General features: G+C 41.9%; 1 protein-coding gene across 4 annotated transcripts in view; it reads right to left on the bottom strand.

The window, feature by feature from the left end:
* The window catches only part of LOC311099473 (dimethylglycine dehydrogenase, mitochondrial-like), a 32,684-nt gene extending 9,571 nt beyond the window's left edge, over positions 1 to 23,113 (bottom strand). Inside the window, exons 1-6 of one of the 4 annotated variants that reach the window (XM_084140161.1) lie at positions 22,768 to 22,854; positions 22,376 to 22,468; positions 11,974 to 12,142; positions 8,877 to 8,975; positions 5,797 to 5,961; positions 4,308 to 4,512 (exon numbers count right to left, since the gene is read on the bottom strand). In XM_084140161.1, the coding sequence (XP_083996287.1) occupies positions 4,308 to 4,512; positions 5,797 to 5,961; positions 8,877 to 8,975; positions 11,974 to 12,142; positions 22,376 to 22,419 (682 nt within the window). In that variant the 5' untranslated portion in view covers positions 22,420 to 22,468; positions 22,768 to 22,854. Of the gene's footprint in view, positions 1 to 4,307; positions 4,513 to 5,796; positions 5,962 to 8,876; positions 8,976 to 11,973; positions 12,143 to 22,375; positions 22,469 to 22,767 lie in introns of all 4 variants that reach the window. The other 3 variants (XM_084140160.1, XM_084140163.1, XM_084140162.1) reach the window with 3 other exon arrangements.
* Positions 23,114 to 23,853: the final 740 nt, after the last annotated feature.

Below are 23,853 nucleotides of genomic sequence, written 5' to 3'. Positions count from 1 at the left end.
CTGGGGACATTGGTTTGTTGAATCCACTGTGTTAGAGCAGGGTTGGCGCAAAAGCAACAGCATGCACACCCAGTAGCTCTCCATGAGCAGGCTTGGCCCCTAGTGTCCAAGAAGAAAGAGCGATGAGGAAAGGGGAGAGGAGACGTCTGGGAAGACGCAAAAGAGGAAATGTTTGGGAAGACGACGCCTGGCAAGTGGGGTTGGGAGAGAAGATGGGAGTAAATGAGAGGGAAGTAAAGAAGAAAAAAAGAAGGGAAAAAGGGGTCAAACAAGGGGGCAAGGAATGGGGCGAGTGTGAGAGTAAAGGGAGGGAGCGTTGGAGAGAATGGAGTCTGTGAGGAATGCTGCAGCAGCACTCCAGGATCTGCTTTCACATGGAGTTATTTCTACAGACCACAGCTCTAGCAAGCAGAAATCACATACCCGTCCCTACCCTGCAAGTCAAGGGGTGAACCCCCAATTCCCAACACACTTTACACAACTCATCCACCCACTACAGGAGAGATTAGAGAGAGATTTGTATTGTAATGAAAGATATGAACACCCCAATGTTATGTATAGAGAGGGAGGCATCGCTGGAAGTGAGCAGGTTTCGGAAAACAACATAAAACCTGGCAGTGAGTGCTATTACCCTCTCATCATAATTAACATACCAGGGTTATTCCCACATATCCAAACAATGCTCTCAAAATGTCAAAAACTCAACCGCAAACCAGTGGGCCCATTTCACAGTAGGAGAATGAGGTTAACAGATTTAACTCCTAGTGGAGGGATTTTATGGGGTGTAGTAGCTACTGTTTATGAGCACAACCAATGCTGTTCTGATAGAAAGAAGCCCACAAAACCAAAACTGAACACCCAGATAGACTCTCAGACGGCAGGGTGTGTATGTGTGTGTGTGTGTGTGTGTGTCGGCGTCTGCTAGTGCAAACAAACACAGCAATTTACTCAATCACCACACAAACCACCCACTCCTGGACCTGTATGTCCTGTACATGCTCTGTGCTATTTTACTGGACCATATGGAGACAGTAGTCATTACTGCATTGGTCAAACACTACAAATCTACAGTGTCTGGTGGGATTTCAAATACCAGCAGCTTCAGAAGCTTTGATGAAATCCTTTAGCTCCACTATGGGATGTTTCCATTGTACCCCTAACAAAGTGGGCTTCATTTGGCCCCAGCAGCTATACTGTAGCTAGCTATATGTTTCTCTCTCCATGTTGATTGTACACAAAGTACAATGTATAGGACATAGACTGTAATGCTTTCACCCGCTGTGACTTATGCAATAACACACACCAGCTCCGGACTGAGTTAAATTTGTATCTTAAAAATGAGTGAAGGCCAGAGATTAGATTTAGATTTTAGTCATTTAGCAGACGCTCTTATTCAAAGCGACTTACAGTTAGCGAGTGCATACATTTTCATACTGGCCCCCCGTGGGAAACGCACCCACAACCCTGGCGTTGCAAGCGCCATGCTCTACCAACTGAGCTACAGGGGACGACATGTATCTAAACCTCCTTAGAATCACATAGGATGACATCCTTAAATACACTGAATATTGAAAAATAAGATGGAAAGGTATTTTCAGATGCACGTCTTAACATTGAGCAGGTATTGTCCATAAAGTTCTTGACTCTTACTTTCCTGATTCCATTTGAAAGGTACATGAAAGGGGACACAGACTGCTTAAGTAAAATAATCAGTCAACGTTTAGTTTAAATGTAATGTTTACATAGGTAATGCCTGAACGGTAACAAGCTGAAAACGTGGGTATCCATCTGTACAACCAGAATGTTTATAGGTTATCTGGGTTAAGTGTTTTGTGGTTGGCTGTGGTAGATATCTCCATAGGAAAAAAGATAGCAGTGTCAGTCCATTATTCTTCTACCTCCCTCCATGGTTTAGGCTGGACCTTGCCGACTGGAGACAGATTCCATGTGATGCCGGTTTGTGTCAGTACAAATCCCCAGACAGACACACAGAACGCAACTCCTCCGATCATCAGGCCAGTGCCATACTTGGCATGGAATTCGGGGGCGTGCGTCGAACTGAGCCTCACTTGGCGGGCACCTTGTCCTGCGGAGACGTTCAGAGCTGCTTTAACAAACCGAAACATGTTGGCTCGACTGTAGATTTGTGGATACCCTTGAAGAACAAAATGGAAGAACGTTCGTGACAAAATACCGGAAGCAGAGTGAGAAAGAGAAAGGGGAAGATAGAGAGAGATATTGAGGTGAATTCTTGGACTATGCTGGATAAACAGCAGTGGAAGGAAAAGCGGAGCCATATTTGCCAACTAAATCCTCCCAGAACTGGTATGACCCGGTTCAAACCACGTGACCCCATTTCCCCTGAACTCTGACTCTCTCCTGAGTGGCGCAGTGGTCTAAGGCACTGCATCGCAGTGCTAACTGTGCCACTAGAGATCCTGGTTCGAATCCAGGCTCTGTCGCAGCCGGCCGCGACCGGGAGACTCATGGGCGGCGCACAATTGGCCCAGCGTCGTCCAGGGTAGGGGAGGGAATGGCCGGCAGGGATGTAGCTCAGTTGATAGAGCATGGCGTTTGCAACGCCAGGGTTGTGGGTTCGATTCCCACGGGGGGCCAGTATAAAAAAATATGTATTCACTAACTGTAAGTCGCTCTGGATAACAGCGTCTGCTAAATGACTAAAATGTAAATGTCAAAGGTACCTAATATGGCCGCCAGGCAGCCTCTGAATTCAGACTTAAGAAAGAGAGACTAAATGAGGCCGAAGAGGCTCAGTACTGGGCCAAACCAAACAAGAACTACAACTGAACTCAGCCTCAAAGGATTTGGCTAATCAATTGCTTTGTCTTCAGAACTGGGGGGTACAAAGATCTTAACTGTGCTCCTTTAGTCTGTTCTACTCGTACTACTGTCATCTTACTCGTCTATAGGCTTTGTGGGCAGTGACCAAAAACAGCTGAAATGAAAATAAGTTAATGACAAGAGACTGGTTTGATTGACTTGAGAGACATTGGGCTCTGCAGTCTACCCAATCCAAACCGGTAAACAGGTCTGTGGGATACGTCTCCAACAACCTGGGAGAGGCTACAGGGGATAGGTGTCAACGTGTTCAGATATCAGCTTACTCCGACTCATCCAAAGAACTTGTTTGGAAAAATGTATCATCAACTGAAGTTTGATAGCCGGCTGCGACCGGGAGACCCATGGGGCGGCGCACAATTGGCCCAGCGTCGTCCAGGGTAGGGGAGGGAATGGCCGGCAGGGATGTAGCTCAGTTGGTAGAGCATGGCATTTGCAACGCCAGGGTTGTGGGTTCGATTCCCACGGGGGGACAGTATGAAAAATTTAAAATTTAAATAATGTATGCACTCATTAACTGTAAGTCGCTCTGGATAAGAGCATCTGCTAAATGACTCAAATGTAAATGTAAAATGTCTCCAACAACCTGGGAGAGGCTACAGGGGATAGGTGTAAACTTGTTCGGATATCAGCTTACTCACGTTTACAGACACTCTAACTCATCCAAATAACTTGTTTGGAAAAATGTATCATCAACTGAAGTTTGTTTGTTCAAGCCTTTTGGCTGGTGAAAGTTTCTCAATCACGTTTTCCAGTGAGAATTCAATGTGACCCCAGACCTGTGTATAACAGGACTGTGTTTTTGAATGACCAAACTACTTGAGTACGATCCAAACATCATGACAACCTCTTCTATAGCCCTAAAAGACCGCTATAACACACTGATATATCTACAAGATACTACAGTGCCTAATGCAATGTATTGATATTCAATTGATCTACTGTATCTACAAGATACTACAGTGCTTAATGCAATGTATTGATATTTAATTGATCTATACATCAATAATCAATGCATGTTCTGTAGCTGAGTGGTATGGTCTTTACAATGTTTGTTTGAACATACTGACTTGTGCGAGGAGCAATCAATCATGGTTTGCAGCACAAACACTCTGCACAATAACCCAGACCCTGGTTGCTCAACTTCCAACTACACCAACGCTCCTCTGGCTCTCTTTCAAAACTAATTCTAGCAGGAAGCTCAGCCTTCCAGTCTGCCAAAGGCTCTTGTTTCTATTCTCCATGTTTGCAGCAAGCTTGTCTTTGTGCATGTATTTGTGTGTACTAGTGATGGCTGGTATCACTTTTAATCAGAGGACGGACTGGAATGGAATGAATGGATCCCATTCCAGCCATTACAATGAGCCTGTCCACCGATTTCGCCCTCCACCAGCATCCATTGGTGTTTTACATAGAGACAGATATTTAGCCACTGACAGATATTGGACCTGTGGCATTGACTATGCTGTTAGCTCTGATGGTCCCGTGTGGGGTCTGGACGTCCCACTTCCCGTCGCTGGTGGGTGTGAGACCAGAGACCGGGGCTGGGTTGTAGATCTGGGCTCCGTACATACGGGCCCCAGCAGCCAGGGCCATGGTCAGGGAGTAGGGGTCAATATGGCCGTCTCCTGGGTTATACAGACCCATTAGCACCTGGGGGAGGTGGATATAAAGTGTTACTGTTACTCTCATGTCTATGTTCTGCACTGGTTCAAACCTTGTCTATAATCACATTTCCATCCACAGTTTATATGCGAGTAAAGTCATACCGCAGAAAAAAAATCACAACAGCTGTAATGGAAACAGGAAGTTTCAGTACAATTGTATAAATGCCGACAGATCATTTGTTTATTCGACATGGTGGGATCTTTTTGTGTCTGTAAAATTCATTTTGCGAGAAATGGCGGTGGAAACGCCTTTATGCGCAAATATTGATATAATAACCATCATATCGAAGTAAACTTGGAGTCACATAATGATAGGTGTGTGGTCCTCTCACTACAACTAGGGAAATCATGCAGTTTATTCGGCTACAGATTCAATAAGTTAGGATGAACTTCACAGAGTGGTGAAAGTGCATTGTGATATTGATGCTCCTTTCCAATAAATATCAAGGGTGTTATTCTGGTGACATGATGATCGATGCTTGACTGGCGTTTGACAAACACAAATATTCTCGCTCTTATCCATAATCATCTCATTATGTAGGCTAGCCTACTCGCACATACCCGCACTGTATCTGCGAGCTGTTGAGCGAATGTGCTAAGACCAGAGTAGGCACATTTGTGTCAAAATTATCGGTAGAACTTTCGATTTTTATTCGGTACATGAAAACGTATGCAAGAAAGTGCATTTTGTGTGCAGTATGTCATCAAACTGATTTTTATCCGCAACAAGTCCGTTTGGTGGAAACACAGAACGGTTGGGAAAATGCGCATATTTTCTTTATGCAGATTGTAGAGTATTCTGGATGGAAACCTAGCTACAGATACCAGTGGAGGCTGGTGGGAGGAGCTATAGGAGGACGGGCTCATTGTAATGGTTTCCATATGTTTGTGTTTGATAGCATTCCATTCCATGCATTACAGTGAGCCCGTCCTTCTATAGCTCCTCCCACCAGCCTCCTCTGACAGACAACCTTATAGGCTTTAAAGATTATACACTATGGAAGTTTAGTTGCCCTTTTGGCAGAGCACCTCCAGAGGCCAATGTTCTTTATAGCCTCTTTAAGTCATTGCAGTATTTCCATTAGGCTCCTAAATCATGCCATAACACTGAAATCATGATGATCTTGATCATATTGGCCTGGTCCAAGATATGTTTGTGCTGTCTTGTCACGCCACTGACATTTAGGAGTTGGCCAGACAAAACAAACCTATCTGGGACCCAGGCTACATGTCTATGAAGGATGTGACTGTATTTCCCTCAGGTCCAGACCTTGTCCATGTTGAGCAGGGGGAAGAGCTCCTTGATCTTCTCAGGTGTGATGAGCCATTGGGGCGTGGGGTGCCAGTGGCTCCTGGCCATCTGGTACTTCAGCTCATCCACTCTGACTGGGGTGGAGGCAATACGGATGCTGCCTGGCTGGTGGAAACCCACCGCCTACAGACACACAGAGAAAAAGGAGGTTTGAAACATACATACATACATACATACATACATACATACATACATACATACATACATACATACATACATACATACATACATACATACATACATACATACATACATACATACATACATACATACATACATACATACATACATACATACATACATACATACATACATACATACATACATACATACATACATACATACATACATACATACATACATACATACATACATACATACATACATACATACATACATACATACATACATACATACATACATACATACATACATACATACATACATACATACATACATACATACATACATACATACATACATACATACATACATACATACATACATACATACATACATACATACATACATACATACATACATACATACATACATACATACATACATACATACATACATACATACATACATACATACATACATACATACATACATACATACATACATACATACATACATACATACATACATACATACATACATACATACATACATACATACATACATACATACATACATACATACATACATACATACATACATACATACATACATACATACATACATACATACATACATACATACATACATACATACATACATACATACATACATACATACATACATACATACATACATACATACATACATACATACATACATACATACATACATACATACATACATACATACATACATACATACATACATACATACATACATACATACATACATACATACATACATACATACATACATACATACATACATACATACATACATACATACATACATACATACATACATACATACATACATACATACATACATACATACATACATACATACATACATACATACATACATACATACATACATACATACATACATACATACATACATACATACATACATACATACATACATACATACATACATACATACATACATACATACATACATACATACATACATACATACATACATACATACATACATACATACATACATACATACATACATACATACATACATACATACATACATACATACATACATACATACATACATACATACATACATACATACATACATACATACATACATACATACATACATACATACATACATACATACATACATACATACATACATACATACATACATAGGGGGAAAAAAAGTATTTAGTCAGCCACCAATTGTGCAAGTTCTCCTACTTAAAAAGATGAGAGAAGCCTGTAATTTTCATCATAGGTACACGTCAACTATGACAGACAAATTGAGGAAAAAAAATCCAGAAAATCACATTGTAGAATTTTTAATGAATTTATTTGCAAATTATGGTGGAAAATAAGTATTTGGTCACCTACAAACAAGCAAGATTTCTGGCTCTCACAGACCTGTAACTTCTTCTTTAAGAGGCTCCTCTGTCCTCCACTCGTTACCTGTATTAATGGCACCTGTTTGAACTTGTTATCAGTATAAAAGACACCTGTCCAAAACCTCAAACAGTCACACTCCAAACTCCACTATGGCCAAGACCAAAGAGCTGTCAAAGGACACCAGAAACAAAATTGTAGACCTGCACCAGGCTGGGAAGACTGAATCTGCAATAGGTAAGCAGCTTGGTTTGAAGAAATCAACTGTGGGAGCAATTATTAGGAAATGGAAGACATACAAGACCACTGATAATCTCCCTCGATCTGGGGCTCCACGCAAGATCTCACCCCGTGGGGTCAAAATGATCACAAGAACGGTGAGCAAAAATCCCAGAACCACACGGGGGGACCTAGTGAATGACCTGCAGAGAGCTGGGACCAAAGTAACAAAGCCTACCATCAGTAACACACTACGCCGCCAGGGACTCAAATCCTGCAGTGCCAGACGTGTCCCCCTGCTTAAGCCAGTACATGTCCAGGCCCGTCTGAAGTTTGCTAGAGTGCATTTGGATGATCCAGAAGAGGATTGGGAGAATGTCATACGGTCAGATGAAACCAAAATAGAACTTTTTGGTAAAAACTCAACTCGTCGTGTTTGGAGGACAAAGAATGCTGAGTTGCATCCAAAGAACACCATACCTACTGTGAAGCATGGGGGTGGAAACATCATGCTTTGGGACTGTTTTTCTGCAAAGGGACCAGGACGACTGATCCGTGTAAAGGAAAGAATGAATGGGGCCATGTATCGTGAGATTTTGAGTGAAAACCTCCTTCCATCAGCAAGGGCATTGAAGATGAAACGTGGCTGGGTCTTTCAGCATGACAATGATCCCAAACACACTGCCCGGGCAACGAAGGAGTGGCTTCGTAAGAAGCATTTCAACGTCCTGGAGTGGCCTAGCCAGTCTCCAGATCTCAACCCCATAGAAAATCTTTGGAGGGAGTTGAAAGTCTGTGTTGCCCAGCGACAGCCCCAAAACATCACTGCTCTAGAGGAGATCTGCATGGAGGAATCGGCCAAAATACCAGCAACAGTGTGTGAAAACCTTGTGAAGACTTACAGAAAACGTTTGACCTGTGTCATTGCCAACAAAGGGTATATAACAAAGTATTGAGAAACTTTTGTAATTGACCAAATACTTATTTTCCACCATAATTTGCAAATAAATTCATTAAAAATCCTACAATGTGATTTTCTGGAGGAAAAAAATTCTAATTTTGTCTGTCATAGTTGACGTGTACCTATGATGAAAATTACAGGCCTCTCTCATCTTTTTAAGTGGGAGAACTTGCACAATTGGTGGCTGACTAAATACTTTTTCCCCCCACTGTACATACAGATACAGACTCGCACAGATACAGACACAGACACACATTGTATCATCCATTGTGCCGTTCTGTGGTTAATGTGTAGTGTACCTGACCCGTCTCGGCCTCCAGACTCTCATACAGCTTGATGCTGTGGTAGTGGACCTTCTTCAGGTTGATACCAGGGTGGTAGTATGTGGTCAGACCAGCCTAGAACAGACAATAAACAGGGATACTTAGAGGAGGAGGCATGGAAATGTACATGGGATCACTGACAACTCTTACTCGACTGGATGGACCCTGCAAGTTTGCAAAGCAATGTTTTGAAAATATTCACACCCCTGGACTTTTTCCACATTTTGTTGTGCTACAGCCTGAATTTAAAATAGATTATATTGGGATTTGTCACTGGCCTAGACACAATACCCCATAATGTCAAATTGGAATTATGTTTTTCAAAATTTTCACAAATGTATTGAAAAGGTGAAATGTCTTGAGTCAATAAGTATTCAACCCCTTTGTTATGGCAAGCCTAAATAAGTTCAGGAGTAAAAATTTGCTTAACAAGTCATAATAAGTTGCATGGACTCACTCTGTGTACAAAAATAGTGTTTAATATTATTTTTGAAGGACTACCTCATCTCTGTACCCTACACATACAATTATCTGTAAGATCCCTCAGTCGAGCAGTGAAATTCAAACACAGATTAAACCACAAAGACCAGGGAGGTTTTCCAATGCCTCGCAAAGAAGGGCACCTATTGGTAGATGGTTAAAAATAAAAAGGCAGACATTAAATATCCCTTTGAGCATGGTGAAGTTATTAATTACACTTTGGATGGTGCATCAATACACCCAGTAACTACAAAGACACAGGCGTCCTTCCTAACTCAGTTGCCAGAAAGGAAGGAAACCGCTCAGGGATTTAAATGATGCCAATTGTGACTTTAAAACAGTTATAGAGTTGAAGGGCTGTGATTGGAGAAAACTGAGGATGGATCAACAACATTTTAGTTACTCCACAATACTAATCTAATTGACAGAGTGAAAAGAAGGAAGCCTGTACAGAATAAAAATATTCCAAAACATGCATCCTGTTTGCAACAAGGCACTAAAGTAATACTGCAAAACATGTGGCAACACAATTCACTTTTTATCCTGAATATATATGTGTTATGTTTGGCACAAATCCAATACAACATATTACTGAGTACCAATCGCCATATTTTCAAGAATAGTGATGGCTGCATCATGTTATGGTCATGCTTGTAATCGTTAAGGTCAGGGAGTTTTTCAGGATAAAAAAAAAAAGCGTCATGGAGCTAAGCACAGGCAAAATCCTAGAGGAAAACCTGGCTCAGTCTGCTTTCCACCAGACACTGGGAGACGAGTTCACATTTCAGCAGGATAATAACCTAAAACACAAGGCCAAATCTACACTGGAGTTGCTTAGCAAGAAGACAGTGAATGTTCCTGAGTGGCAGTTTTGACTTCAATCTACTTGAAAATCTATGGTAAGCACTGAAAATGGTTGTCTAGCAATGATCAACAACCAACTTGACAGAGCTTGAATAATTTTGAAAAAAAATAAATGGGCAAATGTTGCACAATCTGGGTATGCAAAGCTCTTAGAGATGTACCCAGAAAGACTTACAGCTGTAATCGCTGCCAAAGGTGCCTCTACAAAGTATTGACTCAGGGGTGTGAATAGTTATGTAAATTAGATATTTCTGTATTTCATTATCAACTAATTTGGTTTAAAAAATGTAAACATGTTTTCACTTTGTCATTATGGGGTATTGTGTGTAGATGGTTGAGAAAAAAAATATATGTAATACATTTTGATTTCAGGCTGTAACACAACAAAATGTGGAATAAGTCAAGGGGTATAATATAATATAATATAATATATAATAATATGCCATTTAGCAGACGCTTTTATCCAAAGCGACTTAGTCATGTGTGCATACATTTTTACGTATGGGTGGTCCCGGGGATCGAACTCACTACCATGGCGTTACGAGCGCCATGCTCTACCAATTGAGCTACAGAGGGTATGAATACTTTCTGAAGTTAGATAAGACTACTAAGAAAGTTGCCCCCCTGACATTTGGGCAGCATATTTACTATGGCATGTAGAGTAACCTATACAGCATGGATCACCAACTAGACTCAGCCGCCAACTGATTTGTTTCTTGAGTCAGGGGGCCGGAACATAATTACAAATAATTTGTAGACTGCAAATTGACCTCAAGAAGCCCAAACAGATATAATATTTGACTAAAATATAATTATTTCAAACCTTGCTTACATTTGTATATGATCACATACTATCACACTCTCTCTATTATGGGTGGGAATACTGTGGAACAGATTTCCAAAATTACAATCACTTGGAGCTGATTTGCTGGTGTTTTTACAGTCTTTTATGTCCATTTAAAAATGTGTAAATAATAATAATGCTCAGAACTTGGGGGGACAAATAAAAGCACCCACGGGCCAAATTCACCAGTTGGGGAACCCTGCTATACAGGGTAGGTTTGGTTGGAAGGGGTTGGTAGAGGGTTATAAAGAGGCAGAATTAGGTCATCAGATCCTCGGCAGAACCACATAGGCCTGGTTCTTTGACACCAGCTGTCTTTGACAGCTACCATAACTTAGATCATCTTACATACCTCCATCTACTTCTTGGAAATCTCAACCGCTCCCTCTGCCGAGTGGACTATCTGATATGTCTCTGTAGTATCTTAGGTTTTTCCTGGTAGCTGTAAGTTGCTCTGGATAAGAGCGTCTGCTAAACGGCTAAAATGAAAATGTAAATATCCTGTGTGGTCTCACTGCGGTATCTCCATGTTGAATATCTCTGGCCTCCTTTACCTTTCCCTCAAATAGTGTGTGTAATAACACTCATTAACTTATTCTAATGAGGAGAAACGTGAAAACTCCCATGCCATGCTAACTACTGTAGTAGCAGAAGAACGTCTCAGGTCGAAACGGGGTTGCAGTGGAATGGCTCCATATGTGTTTACCAAATGTTATGCAAAAGGTAAATATGTTGTTGGGGTTTTGCTGTGGCTGTTTAACACCAGACTCGATCCATAAAACCACCTGAAGCCATTTGTTGTTCCCAGGTCAGTTCTGTCATATGATAAGATTAGGTTTGGAGACAGGTAAGCTGATCCTAGATCTGTTGTTGTTGTTGACCTACAGCGTGCCAGGTGGATCCAGCGGTAAGTTCAGACTTTTCCAGCAGAACCACGTCCTTCTGTCCAGCCTTGGCCAGGTGATAGGCTATACTGACTCCCACACAGCCCCCTCCGATGATCACCGTCTCAGCCGTGTCCTTCCACCTCTTCCCCAGGACCATATGGCTGTCCCTGAGAGGTGGGAGATTTGAATCCATTTGAATCAATTTCAATACAGCTAAAAATGTGTGGAGTCGTTATGTGACTTCTAAGAAGCCGAAAAGGTTATTGTGAAGAGAATTAACCCTGTTCTGCACAGTTCTGACCTGACATACCCCCGGAGGGAAATGCAACACTCCATTGGGCACAAACTGGTTGAATCAACGTTATTTCAACAACATTTTTCTACGTATTGTGACGTGGACCCAAAGTGGAAAAGTGAAATTTCAACAAAAGGATTATGTCACCATGGTAGCCAAATTTCAACATAGACAAACCTTGTATAACGTGTTGAATTTGTACATTTAAAACAACGTCAGATCTTCAACGTTATATCCACTATCAGAAAATATATATAAGCTTGGCAGCACCTCCTACTTGAGAATATATCTATCTACAGCTACCCTTTGGTCTCCCATCCATTGTTTTAATCAAGCCCAGCCCTGCTTAGCTTTGATATTTGTCACTGGCTATTACCAATGTGCTATCATGAGAATGATTGTAGAGGGACCTCCACTTAAAAACTGTTGCTAACGAAGTCATTCCAAAGGGTAGGTTTAACAGAGTAAATGAAATGTGACCATGGTAGGCCTACTTTATCACTATCATCAATGATGCTATTTGGGCCTATATAGCATTTGCGAAATCATAAACAGCTATTGTTTAAATTCAAACAGGATTCAACTAAAATATACATATAGACATAGGGTTTCAAGCTGGTTGATTTCAAGTGTAATTATATTAACTGATATTGAATTGTGTTTGGTTGTCAATGCAACAAATATCAACATTTGAAGGAGTTGTATCTTCTGCTTGGATAGTTCCAGCTGTGCCACTGATTTAGTCTGGCTTTAATTCCCGTTTGTCTACAAATTAATTTAAATGTACACTACCAGTCAAAAGTTTTAGAACACCTACTCATTCAAGGGTTTTTCTTTATTATTTTTTTTACAATTCTTTACATTGTAGAATAATAGTGAAGACATCAAAACTATGAAATAACACATATGGAATCATGTAGTAACCCAAAAAGTGTTAAATCAAAATATATTTGAGATTCTTCAAATAGCCACCCTTTGCCTTGATGACATCTTTGCACACACTTGGCATTCTCTCAACCAGATTCATGAGGTAGTCACCTGGAATGCATTTAAATTAACAGGTGTGCCTTGTTAAAAGTGAATTTGTGGAATTTCTTTCCTTCTTAATATGTTTTAGCCAATCAGTTGTGTTGTGACAAGGTGGGGGGGGGGGGGTATACAGAAGATAGCCTTATTTGGTAAAAGACAGAGCCCATATTATGGCAAGAATAGCTCAAATAAGCAAAGAGAAACGACAGTCCATCATTACTTTAAGACATGAAGGTCAGTCAATACGGAACATTTCAAGAACTTTTAAAGTTTCTTCAAGTGCAGTCGCAAAAAACATCAAGCGCTATGATGAAACTGGCTCTCATGAGGATTGCCACAGGAATGGAAGAACCAGAGTTACCTCTGCTGCAGAGGATAAGTTCATTAGAGTTACCAGCCTTAGAAATTGCAGCCCAAATAAATCAGGCCATCATGGTCGAATGGCAGCAAAGAAACCACTACTAAAGGACACCAATAAGAAGGAGAGACCTGCTTGGGCCAAGTAACATGAGCAATGGACATTAGACCGGTGGAAATTTGTCCTTTGGTCTGCAGTCCAAATTGGAGATTTTTGGTTCAAACCGCCATGTCTTTGTGAGACGCGGTGTGGGTGAACGGATGATCTCCGCATGTGTAGTTCCCACCGTAAAGCATGGAGGAGAAGGTGTTATGGTGTAGGGGTGCTTTGCTGGTGACACAGTCTGTGATTTATTTAGAATTCAAGGCACACTTAACCAGCATGGCTACCACAGCATTCTGCAGCGATGAACCATCCCATCTGGTTTGGGCTTAGTGGGACTATCATTTATTTTTCAACAGGACAATGACCCAACACACCTCCAGGCTGTGTAAGGGCTATTTGAACAAGAAGGAGAGTGAAAGAGTGCTCCATCAGATGACCTGGCCTCCACAATCCCCCGACCTCAACCCAATTGAGATGGTTTGGGAGTCAGACAGCAGAGTGAAGGAAAAGCAGCCAACAAATGCTCAGCATATGTGGGAACTCCTTCAAGACTGTTGGAAAAGTGCATTTAAAAGTATGATTTGCTTTGATTTAGTCCTATTCTTTAACATCGATTTTTGGTTGAGATGGAGACGTGAATCCAACATAGTGCTTATTAATTAGTAGACAAACTAGAAATGAAAGCCGCACTAAGTCAATGGCACAGATGGAACTATCCAAGCAGAAGGTTAATCTCCTTCAAATGTTGATATTTGGTCCCGTTGACAACTAAACACAATTCTATTTAACTTTTTGAAATACAATAACCTATTAACTTGACGACAAGTTCAAATCAAATTAAGCTTTATTTATACTGCACCTTTCAGACATGGAATGCAACACAATGTGTTTCACAGGAAAGTTGAAATATTTACTACACAACAAACATAAGAGGATCAAAAACAAAAGAATGACAATAAAAACGGAATGACTAAATAGCACCCTAAGGAAAAGCAAAGCTAAAAAGTTGTGTTTTAAGATCTCTTTTAAATATGTCCACAGTTTCGGCCCCCCTCAGGTTAGTTAAATAGGATAGTTAAAAGGCCAATGCCAGAGGACCTGAGGGACCTAATGGGTACATAACTTAAAGCATGTCTGACATGTATGGGGTGAACATTCGTGGGTTGATTTAAAAACCAATAGAAGTATCTTTAAAATAATTCTAAAACTCACAGGCAGCCAGTGCAGAGACCTTAAAACCAGTGTAATGTGTGCTCTCCGTCTGGGCTTGGTCAGTACCCGTGCTGCAGCATTCAGTATGTTTTGCAGTTGACCAATGGCTTTCTTGGGTAGACCAGACAGGAGAGCATTACAGTAGTCAAGCATGATTGTTATAAAAGCATGGGTGAGTCTCTCTGTATCTGCCATGGTGCGGACGTTTCTCTCTCAGGCTATGTTCCTCAGTTGGTAAAAAGCTATTTTGGTCACATTCCTAATGTGTGATTCGAAATTGAGTTCATAATCTAAAGTAACACCTAGGTTTTTTACCTGGTGTTTTATCTTCATTGTCCGTAAATTAATATGTGCAGCCAGATTCTCTCTCTGTGCTTTCGTACCTCAGTCTTGTCTTGATTTAGCTGGAGGAAGTTGTGAGCCATCCAAGTATTTAAATCACTAAGACCGTCTAATAATTTATCCGTGGAGCTAAAATCCTCTGGTGACACAGAAATGTCAAGTTGTGTATCGTCTGCATAGCAGTGAAAATCCATGCTGTGCTTTCTGATAATGCTGCCAAGGGGTAACATATATAAACTAAACAGTACCAGACCCAAAATCGACCTTGTTGAACGCCACATGTGATATGCATTTACAGTGGAGGAAAAAAGTATTTAGTCAGCCACCAATTGTGCAAGTTCTCCCACTTAAAAAGATGAGAGAGGCCTGTAATTTTCATCATAGGTACACGTCAACTATGACAGACAAAATGAGAAAAAAAAATCCAGAAAATCACATTGTAGGATTTTTTATGAATTTATTTGCAAATTATGGTGGAAAATAAGTATTTGGTCACCTACAAACAAGCAAGATTTCTGGCTCTCACAGACCTGTAACTTCTTCTTTAAGAGGCTCCTCTGTCCTCCACTCGTTACCTGTATTAATGGCACCTGTTTGAACTTGTTATCAGTATAAAAGACACCTGTCCACAACCTCAAACAGTCACACTCCAAACTCCACTATGGCCAAGACCAAAGAGCTGTCAAAGGACACCAGAAACAAAATTGTAGACCTGCACCAGGCTGGGAAGACTGAATCTGCAATAAGTAAGCAGCTTGGTTTGAAGAAATCAACTGTGGGAGCAATTATTAGGAAATGGAAGACATACAAGACCACTGATAATCTCCCTCGATCTGGGGCTCCACGCAAGATCTCACCCCGTGGGGTCAAAATGATCACAAGAACGGTGAGCAAAAATCCCAGAACCACACGGGGGGACCTAGTGAATGACCTGCAGAGAGCTGGGACCAAAGTAACAAAGCCTACCATCAATAACACACTACGCCGCCAGGGACTCAAATCCTGCAGTGCCAGACGTGTCCCCCTGCTTAAGCCAGTACATGTCCAGGCCCGTCTGAAGTTTGCTAGAGTGTATTTGGATGATCCAGAAGAGGATTGGGAGAATGTCATATGGTCAGATGAAACCAAAATAGAACTTTTTGGTAAAAACGTAACTCGTCATGTTTGGAGGACAAAGAATGCTGAGTTGCATCCAAAGAACACCATACCTACTGTGAAGCATGGGGGTGGAAACATCATGCTTTGGGGCTGTTTTTCTGCAAAGGGACCAGGATGACTGATCCGTGTAAAGGAAAGAATGAATGGGGCCATGTATCGTGAGATTTTGAGTGAAAACCTCCTTCCATCAGCAAGGGCATTGAAGATGAAACGTGGCTGGGTCTTTCAGCATGACAATGATCCCAAACACACCGCCCGGGCAACGAAGGAGTGGCTTCGTAAGAAGCATTTCAACGTCCTGGAGTGGCCTAGCCAGTCTCCAGATCTCAACCCCATAGAAAATCTTTGGAGGGAGTTGAAAGTCTGTGTTGCCCAGCGACAGCCCCAAAACATCACTGCTCTAGGAGGAGATCTGCATGGAGGAATGGGCCAAAATACCAGCAACAGTGTGTGAAAACCTTGTGAAGACTTACAGAAAACGTTTGACCTGTGTCATTGCCAACAAAGGGTATATAACAAAGTATTGAGAAACTTTTGTTATTGACCAAATACTTATTTTCCACCATAATTTGCAAATAAATTCATTAAAAATCCTACAATGTGATTTTCTGGATTTTTTTCCCTCATTTTGTCTGTCATAGTTGACGTGTACCTATGATGAAAATTACAGGCCTCTCTCATCTTTTTAAGTGGGAGAACTTGCACAATTGGTAGCTGACTAAATACTTTTTTCCCCCACTGTACACCAAGGGTGACAAAAAAACTCTAGACTGGTTAAATAGGTCCTAAACCAATTTAGAACTGGACCGCAGAGGCCAACCCACCTCTCCAGTCGGTCTAGAAGGACATCATGGTCAACAGTGTCGAATGCACAAAGAGTACATTTTTACATTTTAGTCATTTAGCAGACACTCTTATCCAGAGCGACTTACAGTTAGTGAGTGCATACATTTTCTTACTGGCCCCCCGTGGGAAACGTACCCACAACCCTGGCGTTGCAAGCACCATAGTCTACCAACTGAGCTACAGGGGGGCCAGTACAAGGACAGAGAGCAGTTTGACATCTGTGTTGGCTCTAAGATAATTTACCACTTTAACTAAGGCTGTGTCTGTGCTGTGGTGGGCCCGAAAACCAGATAGGAATTTCTCAAAAAACCTTTTGGCACTTAAAAAATAATATAGCTATTTGAAAACCAGTTTCTCCAGAATTTTGCTTAAGAGTGGAAAGTTGGAGATTGTCTGAAAATTGCTAAGAGCTGAAGAATCTAGATTACTTTTCTTCAGAAAGGGTTTCACCATAGCAGTTTTTAAGTGCAGTGGGGAAAGTGCCTGTGAACAGGGAGTGATTAACAATAGCTTGCACTTCTTCAGATATGCAATTAAAAACTCAAGAAGGTGGTGGGGATAGGATCGAGAAGGCAGGTAGAAGGCTTAGTGATATCACTTTCCTGAGCATCTGTGTCAACCAGGGAAAACAAATCCATAGTGCCTTTGCGTGATAGGCTAGGGCACATATCAAAGTTCTCATCAGGTCTTGCTTGACTGATACCCAGCCTAATGTTTGTTATCTTATCTCTGAAATATGCTGCAAACTCATCAAATCAAATTTTATTGGCCACATGCGCCAAATACAACAGGTGTAGACATTACCGTGAAATGCTTACTTACAGCCCTTAACCAACAATGCATTTATTTTTTGATAAAAAAGTACAATAAAACAACAACAACAAAAAAGTGTTGAGAAAAAAAGAGCAGAAGTAAAATAAAATAACAGTAGGGAGGCTATATATACAGGGGGGTACCGGTGTAGAGTCAATATGCGGGGGCACGGGCTAGTTGAGGTAATATGTACATGTGGGTAGAGTTAAAGTGACTATGCATAAATAATTAACAGAGTAGCAGCAGCGTAAAAATATGGGGTGGGGGTGGGGGGGCAGTGCAAATAGTCCGGGTAGCCATGATTAGCTGTTCAGGAGTCTTATGGCTTGGGGGTAGAAGCAGTTGAGAAGTCTTTTGGACCTAGACTTGGCACTCCGGTACCGCTTGCCGTGCGGTAGCAGAGAGAACAGTCTATGACTAGGGTTGCTGGAGTCTTCGACAATTTTGAGGGCCTTCCTCTGACACCGCCTGGTATAGAGGTCCTGGATGGCAGGAAGCTTGGCCCCAGTGATGTACTGGGCCATACGCACTACCCTCTGTAGTGCCTTGCGGTCGGAGGCCGAGCAGTTGCCATACCAGGCGGTGATGCAACCAGTCAGGATGCTCTCAATGGTGCAGCTGTAGAATTTTTTGAGGATCTGAGGACCCATGCCAAATCTTTTCAGTCTCCTGAGGGGGAATACGCTTTGTCGTGCCCTCTTCACGACTGTCTTGGTGTGTTTGGACCATGATAGTTTGTTGGTGATGTGGACACCAAGGAACTTGAAGCTCTCAACCTGTTCCACTACAGCCCCGTCGATGAGAATGGGGCCGTGCTCAGTCCTCTTTTTTTTCCTGTAGTCCACAATCATCTCCTTTGTCTTGGTCATGTTGAGGGAGAGGTTGTTATCCTGGCACCACACGGCCAGGTCTCTGACCTCCTCCCTATAGGCCGTCTCATCGTTGTCGGTGATCAGGCCTACCACTGTTGTGTCGTCGGCAAACTTAATGATGGTGTTGGAGTCGTGCCTGGCCATACAGTCATGGGTGAACAGGGAGTACAGGAGGGGACTGAGCACGCACCCCTGAGGGGCCCCCGTGTTGAGGATCAGTGTGGCAGATGTGTTGTTACCTACCCTTACCACCTGGGGGCGGCCCGTCAGGAAGTCCAGGATCCAGATGCAGAGGGAGGTGTTTAGTCCCAGGATCCTTAGCTTAGTGATGAGCTTTGAGGGCACTATGGTGTTGAATGCTGAGTTGTAGTCAATGAATAGCATTCTCACGTAGGTGTTCCTCTTGTCCAGGTGGGAAAGGGCAGTGTGGAGTGCAATAGAGATTACATCATCTGTGGATCTGTTGGGGCGGTATGCAAATTGGAGTGGGTCTAGGGTTTCTGGGATAATGGTGTTGATGTGAGCCATGACCAGCCTTTCAAAGCACTTCATGGCTACAGACGTCAGTGCTAAGGGTCAGTAGTCGTTTAGGCAGGTTATCTTAGTGTCCTTTGGGCACGGGGACTATGGTGGTCTGCTTGAAACATGTTGGTATTAAAGACTCAGTCAGGGACATGTTGTGGAGGGAAGTTTACATAGGTTTGCGGGGGTAGGATTTATTAGGCCGTCAATGGTCGAAAAGAGCACTCTCAAATAGTTCTAATTATTAGTGAAGTTAAAAAAATTAACCCGTCTGGCTTTTCTAACTGCCTTGTTATATATGCCAAGTTGCTCTCTCAAAATATCATGGTGGACCTGCAACTTTGACTTTTTTCACTTCCGCTCTGCCTTTCTGCAATTTCTCTTTAATGTATTAGTTTCTTCACTCATCCAAGGGGCTCTCTGTTTGGATGTGGCGTTTTTCAACTTTACTGGAGCTATGGCATCAATGGTTGCCCTTAATTTGCTATTAGTTATCAACTAAATCATCACAAGAGGAAAGCAGAATAGGTGATGGAGTATTGTTCATACACTCAATAAAATCTGTAGCAACTTCAGAGGTAAGATAGCGTTTCATAATAATGCGTTCAGTATTACCCTGTGCTATGGGAAATAAGGTAGTAAAAAATACACAGTGGCCTCCCGAGTGGCACAGCGGTCTAAGACACTGCATCGCAGTGTTGTGGCATCACTACAGCCTGGGGTTCGATCCTAGGCTGTGTCATTACCGGCCGGTACCGGGATTCCCATAGGGTGGCGCACAATTGGCCCAGCGTCGTCCGGGTTAGAGGAGGGTTTGGCCGGGGGGGCTTTACTTGGCTCATCGCGCTCTAGCGACTCCTTGTGGCGGTCCGGGCACCTGCAGGCTGACTACGGTCGTTAGCTGAACAGTGTTTCCTCCAACACATTGGTGCGGCTGGCTTCCGGGTTAAGCGAGCGGATGTTAAGAAGCGCAGTTTGGCGGGTCATGTTTCGGAGGATGCATGACTCGACCTTCACCTCTCCCGAGCCCGTTGGGGAGTTGCAGCGATGAGACAAGATCGTAATCACGAAATTGGGGAGAAAAAGGGGGTTAACATTTTTACAAATAAAAAAATACACAGTGGTGATCAGATAAAGCAACATCAACAATAGAGGATATGTCAATAGAAAGCTCTTTGGTAACAACCAGGTCCAGAATATTTACATTTACATTTTAGTCATTTAGCAGACGCTCTTATCCAGAGCGACTTACAGTTAGTGCATACATTATTTTTTTTCAAACCCCCTGTGGGAATCAAACCCACAACCCTGGCGTTGCAAACGCCATGCTACATCCCTGCCGGCCATTCCCTCCCCTACCCTGGACGACGCTGGGCCAATTGCGCGCCGCCCCATGGGTCTCCCGGTCGCGGCCGGCTACGACAGAGCCTGGATTCGAACCAGGATCTCTAGTGGCACAGCTAGCACTGCGATGCAGTGCCTTAGACCACTGCGCCACTCGGGAGACTATATATGGCCGCGGTTATAAGTGGGCCCAGTAACATGTTGGATAAAGTCCATAGAGCTCAAAATTCAATGGCCTTGGAGTCAGTCTCATTGTCAACATGAATATTAAAATCGCCCAACACAATGGATTTTATCCTAGTTCTCAAGGACAATAGACAATAGTTCAGATAAATCAGTAAAGTAAGTGGGGCAGTGCTTTGGTGGCCTATACAGGGTTATGGCCAGCACTGGTGGCTGACATTTAAACAGTTTACACCACGTTTTCTAACAGTCTCCAATCTATCAGAATGGTCGGAGATGACAGTTTGTGTAAACTCACTAGAAGGCAGAGTTAAAGGAACATAAATTAGGTTACTCCCAATAACAATGGTGCCATTTCTATAGGAGTTTATATGGTTTCCAAGTCCTCAGTTGCTTATTCTGACAGGGAGAACTGGAGCACTACCAGACCCTGTCTGGCAGTCTCTAAAACAGTTTGCGATGTTGCTGGGAATAATCCTGGAATCCCTGCGATCTTTAAAAAAAAGTATATGTTGGATACACATCTCCAACTCAATCAAAAATAAAAGTTAAAGAATGGGATTAAGCCAGAGGCTCAGATGGAACTATCCATGCAGTGGATACATCTCCTTTAAATATTTATATTTGGTTGGGTTGTCAACCAAACACAATTCAATATTACTTTTGTAATACAGTAAATAGCCTACAATTAAAGCTATATTACAAACTAATGTAACATTCAACTTTAAAATGAGTAACACATCCATGGCCACATTGAGGTTATTGTAACTATAAATGTATTCTTATGTAATCATATAAATCGTGTATGTTCAAGATAGCATGCATAGGTCATCACAGGTCTGTGGAGATCTTCACAATTGCTGTAGTAATCTGCCTATAATCTCAAACAGCATTGATCACTTGCACCATGTACTTGTAATCCAATTTGTAAATCGCTCTGGATAAGAGCGTCTGCTAAATGATGTAAATGTAATCTCAACTGCAATCCAGGTCATTTGGTTCTGCTATTACTATAGATGACGCACACAGATAACACATGAATCGGTTGTATAAATAAGAAAACATATATATCTGACAGTGTACTCCCATTTGAACTTTGCTGAGCTTTTAAATTATTGAAAGCGCAGTGATAGACATTTGGGTGAAAACTAAACCAAAAATCAGACATCGTTTTTCCATTGGAATTTGGTTGTGGTTTTAGATGGTTGAAACTGAAAGCATAGTGATAACACATTGGAAATTCAACTAACTTTTGGCTGTCTTTTTGAGTGGGTGAATATAGGTTGTAATCTCATTGATCAACATCTTAACCAAATATTACCCAAGTATCCACGTTGAAATAAAGTGCTGTGCCCGGTGGGACATGGTGCCATCCGATCAGACAGCTTGGCACATCTTCAGTTGGAGATATAGGCTATAGTGTTTGTCACATTATAAAGACAAAGGTAAAAAATAAAACAGTGTCAGAAGAATCTCATGCCATGGTCTGGTCTTGCATATATGTAAACTGAATGAAACAGCTGTTGGGTTGTCGACTGATTGCCCTAGTAACATTAGTGTGCTTTCAAAGAGCCCCATATGCCTGACACCTCTGTGAGTCTCCACCAACTGTCCCAACCGTGAAATCTGTAACATTTACTGTCAGATACAGAAGAGCTGAAACGAATACGTGAGTTGTTTACTACAGGGCAAAAAGTACAAGAGGTGTCTTACCCATTCTCCACATGTTTCCGCGAAGTGCAGTTTATGGTACGCAGTGGAAGATACGCGATACTGCGATATGCCTCTACATTTCTCCGGAGGTGATTGTCAATTGCGTAAAAAATCCTAGACATTGTTAAACGAATTAAATGAGTTCAATGAAGGTTAAATAATAAAAAAAAATATTTAAAAAATAACAAATGTACTATTTAAACACCTCAAAGCATACCAAAACCACCTCTGGCTAATATCCCACGCACGTACTGCAGGCCTATTTTAACAAAGCACCATTTTGTATAAATAGACACGCCCCCGTCCGCGCAGAACCCAGTCAATTTAGGCACATTAAAACTGTATCCTGATCCTCACCTTCCAAAAATCGCTTAAAGGCAGTGCTCAGTTTTGGACTGTTTCATTACAGAAACCTCTTGTGGCATGACCATTTTTTCCCCACCGTTTGCAATGTAAAAATTATAATAAAAGTAATCAGAGTTAATTCAAGTGGCATCCTCTGTAGTTCTCATGCCCCCTAAAAAACGTCATGTGAAAACGTGCCTGATATTCTAAGAATTTATTCGTGTTGGGCTGGCCCGGGTTTATTGTTTGCGCAACATTGTAGCCTATTGACCAACACATGGCCATTGCTGTGGTGAGAGAGAGAGAGAAGCGCACCTGTACAGTATCTCTCACAGAACTACAATGAGATTCACTTTCTATGATCTCTCTCCCTCTCTCTACTCTGATAGATATGAGCCTGCAAATCTCTCCAGCGTTGCACCATCATTTATTTCCTCATAGAATCATAGCTGCGAGAAGGGTGTTAGCACAGCCTGGTCTCAGAGCATTTAATATTATTCTGTACATAAATCAGAGAAACTCAATTTATACTGAACAAAAATATAAACGCAACATGCAACAATTTCTAAGATTCTACTGAATTATAGTTCATATAAGAAAATCAGTGAATTGAAATAAATAAATTAGGCCCTAATCTATGGATTTCACATGACTGGGCAGGGGTGCAGCCATGGGTGGCCCACCCACTTGACAGCCAGGCCCACCCAATGGGGAACCAGGTCCAGCCAATCAGAACGACTT

This window comes from Coregonus lavaretus, assembly GCF_964263955.1.
Source record: "Coregonus lavaretus genome assembly, chromosome: 24".
NCBI classification, from domain to species: domain Eukaryota; kingdom Metazoa; phylum Chordata; class Actinopteri; order Salmoniformes; family Salmonidae; genus Coregonus; species Coregonus lavaretus.
Note: the sequence above shows the minus strand (reverse complement) of the source record. Positions and strands in the feature narration are given on the sequence as shown.